General features: G+C 52.1%; 1 protein-coding gene across 1 annotated transcript in view; it reads left to right on the plus strand.

The window, feature by feature from the left end:
* Window positions 1-3,084, plus strand: part of LMNB1 (lamin B1) — an 88,854-nt gene that overhangs the window by 23,674 nt on the left and 62,096 nt on the right. The window contains exon 5 of the mRNA XM_014586635.2: window positions 4-200. Coding sequence (XP_014442121.2) covers window positions 4-200 — 197 coding nt within the window. The remainder of the gene's footprint in view (window positions 1-3; window positions 201-3,084) is intronic.

Consider the following 3,084-nt stretch of genomic DNA (forward strand, 5'->3'; position numbering starts at 1 on the left):
GAGACGGAGAACAGCGCGCTGCAGCTGCAGGTGACGGAGCGCGAGGAGGTGCGCGGCCGCGAGCTCACTGGCCTCAAGGCGCTCTACGAAACCGAGCTGGCCGACGCGCGACGCGCGCTTGACGACACGGCCCGCGAGCGCGCTAAGCTGCAGATCGAGCTGGGCAAGTTCAAGGCAGAGCACGACCAGCTGCTCCTCAAGTAAGTGCTCGCCGGCGGCCGTGTTAGTTGCACGCGTGGAGAGGTGCGAGCTATGTCTCGGGGAGGAAGAGGGGATGCCCGGGTGCCTGTGCTTCTTACAGTGGATCAAGGGGTCTCTGTCTCTGGAAAGAAGGCATCTGGCGTTTCCTAGAGGGGCAGGGATCGTGGAGGGGGTTAGAGTTGTAGGGATTGTGGGGCCACGATGCCCACGTTCATGTCCTGGATGAAGTGCTTGTGGCTGCAGAGGAGCATCCGGCTTCGGACTATGGATCCTGGAATCCGGAATGGTTCCCCGGCATAGAGGGGCGGCCCCGCAGGCCGGAGGTGCGGGGAGCTGGCTCCTGGGCGCGCGCTCGAGTGCGCGCCCTGGTTTCCGGCTGGCGGGAGACAAAGCATCTGGTGGGTTTTCGGTGCTGGGATGTTCTGCCTGGGAGGACAGGCTGCCCGCCTCAAGAATGAATGAGCTCTGCGCGGGCGGAGGGAGGAAGGGGAGGAACCCGCCCGGAGCGTCCGCGTCTCCCGGGGGGTGGGTCCGGCTTTGGCGCGCTTACTTTGGGCCCTGTGACATTTTGCGATCGTTCTGCGCCTGCCTCGGACCTGGAGGGAAGGGCGGGGCCTTAGTTGCTCACTTACTGCCCGCCCGAGGCGAGGTAGGTTTTCCTGCTCGCCAGCTTTCCCGGGAAGAGATGTCCTTCTGCAGGAATAGGCGCGGGCCCTGGGCCGCTTCTGTGCACGGGACTGCAAGCTGGGTTTGTGCACGGCATGGCCACGGTCTTCCGTGCGCTGGTCGCCCACCCTCCGGGCAGCAGCCCTCTCCGCAGCTTTTGCCTTCCAGTAATACAGTCGGTTTCCCTGTGCAGACCGTGCTGATCCCCTCCTGTCCCCGCCCGCACCCGGCTGTAAGTGTGCAGACCTCGGCCAGGGCAGGGGAAGGGTGCTTGTGTGAATGGTGAGTGGGGGAAGTTCTCATCCAGGGCAGGAGGGTCAGCTTGCGTGCTTCGCTGATCTGGTCTTGACTTCCCGATGCGTTGTGACGTAATCGTCTCCAGTAGGTCGCAGGTATTGATGTCACGCTGTAGAATAGAGTAGATTCGAGTCTTGGAATTCATGGTCTCCTGCTGCTGCCAGGTGAAATTTCGGGAGGTGCGTGGCTCTGACCTGCTTACCCCTGCGTGTCTGTGTATCTTTTCGAACGTTCCTGTCTCAGTTCTTACTGATTTTGTGTGTTATTCCTACTCCTCTCCTCTTATGTCACATATTAAAAGGCGGTTCATGCGGGCCAGCCTGTGGGTGGTGGTTAGAGTGGCTGGATCCCACATGGCCACCCGCGGTTCCAGCCCTGGCCCGTGAAGTGTGTGCAGGCCCCAGTCCCGAAAGGAGGGAGAAATGGAGAAGAAAGAATTAGGGGTTGACTCCTCATTTTCCCTCTCCTCCAGTCACTCTTTGGCTCTCCTGCCAGCACAGGCGCCCTCCAGCAAAATCAAAATATAAACAAAACCGGTTCCTGTGAGGAGTATGTGCATGTGGTAAAACCAAAATAGGTACCGATGGACTTGTAGTGAAAAACGGTATCACATTTATTCCTTTCTGGTTTTATTTTGTGTGTTGGGTAACTCAACAATGACACTAAGCTTATATTTCTGTTTCTTGAATTTAACAACCTTTGGGATCACTTCTTGAAATTTAGGGGTCAGTTTGCACTGTTGCCTCCAGCTTCCTCAATTTTTTGTTACTGAATCTCTTCAAATGTTAGATTCCATTTCTTTTAAGATAAATTTCATTTCTTTTAAGACTTGGTGTTAGGCATGCCACCGAGAAGAGAAACGCATCAGGGCCAGCTTTGTGGGGCCCATCCTGTAAGGACTTCTGATGTCAGAGGTTAAAATGTGACGGAGAGAGGAAGTAGCTGCTGAGTACCAGTCGCTGGTGCATGTGTAGAGGATTCAGAGATTTAAACAGGCCGGGTTACTGGCCCCTGTTGCAGTGGGAGGTGTACCCAGCCAGCAGATGAGTACTGTCTTTTGTCTGATTGGGAGCTTTCTGAGGTTGGTGCCTTTACAGTCTTTCCAGGACAGAGCTGTGAAAGGTTTCTGACACAGTGACAAGGCTGCCACCTGGCTGACGGTAGTTGTAAGTGTTACTAGTGCACTGGGTTTCAGTTTCATCAGGATTAAGTGAGAAGAATGTGTACTCTGGACTTTTAGGTGTTCACAGGGGATTAGTCCAGGACCCTCTGGGGATAGATTTTGTGGGTTCCTAAATCCTTCCATATCCTTGGTTCCCACATTTGTTGACGTGGCGGGCTGACTGCTTCCGAAGCTATGAAAGAATGTATTGTGATGTGACTTAGACAGTAACAGTTGTGAGGGGCATAAAAATAAAGGTGGCAGAATGGACAGTGTCGTGAAAGAAGGCCTATCTGAGCTGTGGACAGTCTACTCTCGTGGTTAAGGCGCTGGGCTCCTGTATGTTTTTCTGCTCTTTGAGCCCCTGCCCCAGTGATTTGAAAATCACTCCCGTACCTGTGCATGCGTGCCCCAAATCCTGAGGGGAGAGGGAAGGAGAAGAGATTGTGATGTGGCCATTCCACTTAAGGGGGGTTATTTTTAACTTTCCCTCTCTCTTTCTCTAGCAGGTATAGGCTCCATATGGCAAAAATATTAAAAAAATTCTGGTATATCAAGTAGTCTTTTGGATTATTATATATTTTTCTTAGGTCTGTGCAATTGTACATACATATTCCTATTGTTATAGATTTTCTAACATACTCTTTTCTAACATACCATCTGCTGAACAAAAATAACTCACATTTTAGTTTACTTTTTATTTATTTTTTTAAAGAATTATTTTGTTTAACTTTATTTATTTATTTTAATTTGACCAG

The sequence above is a fragment of the Tupaia chinensis genome, unplaced genomic scaffold (assembly GCF_000334495.1).
Source record: "Tupaia chinensis unplaced genomic scaffold, TupChi_1.0 Scaffold000152_1, whole genome shotgun sequence".
NCBI lineage: Eukaryota > Metazoa > Chordata > Mammalia > Scandentia > Tupaiidae > Tupaia > Tupaia belangeri.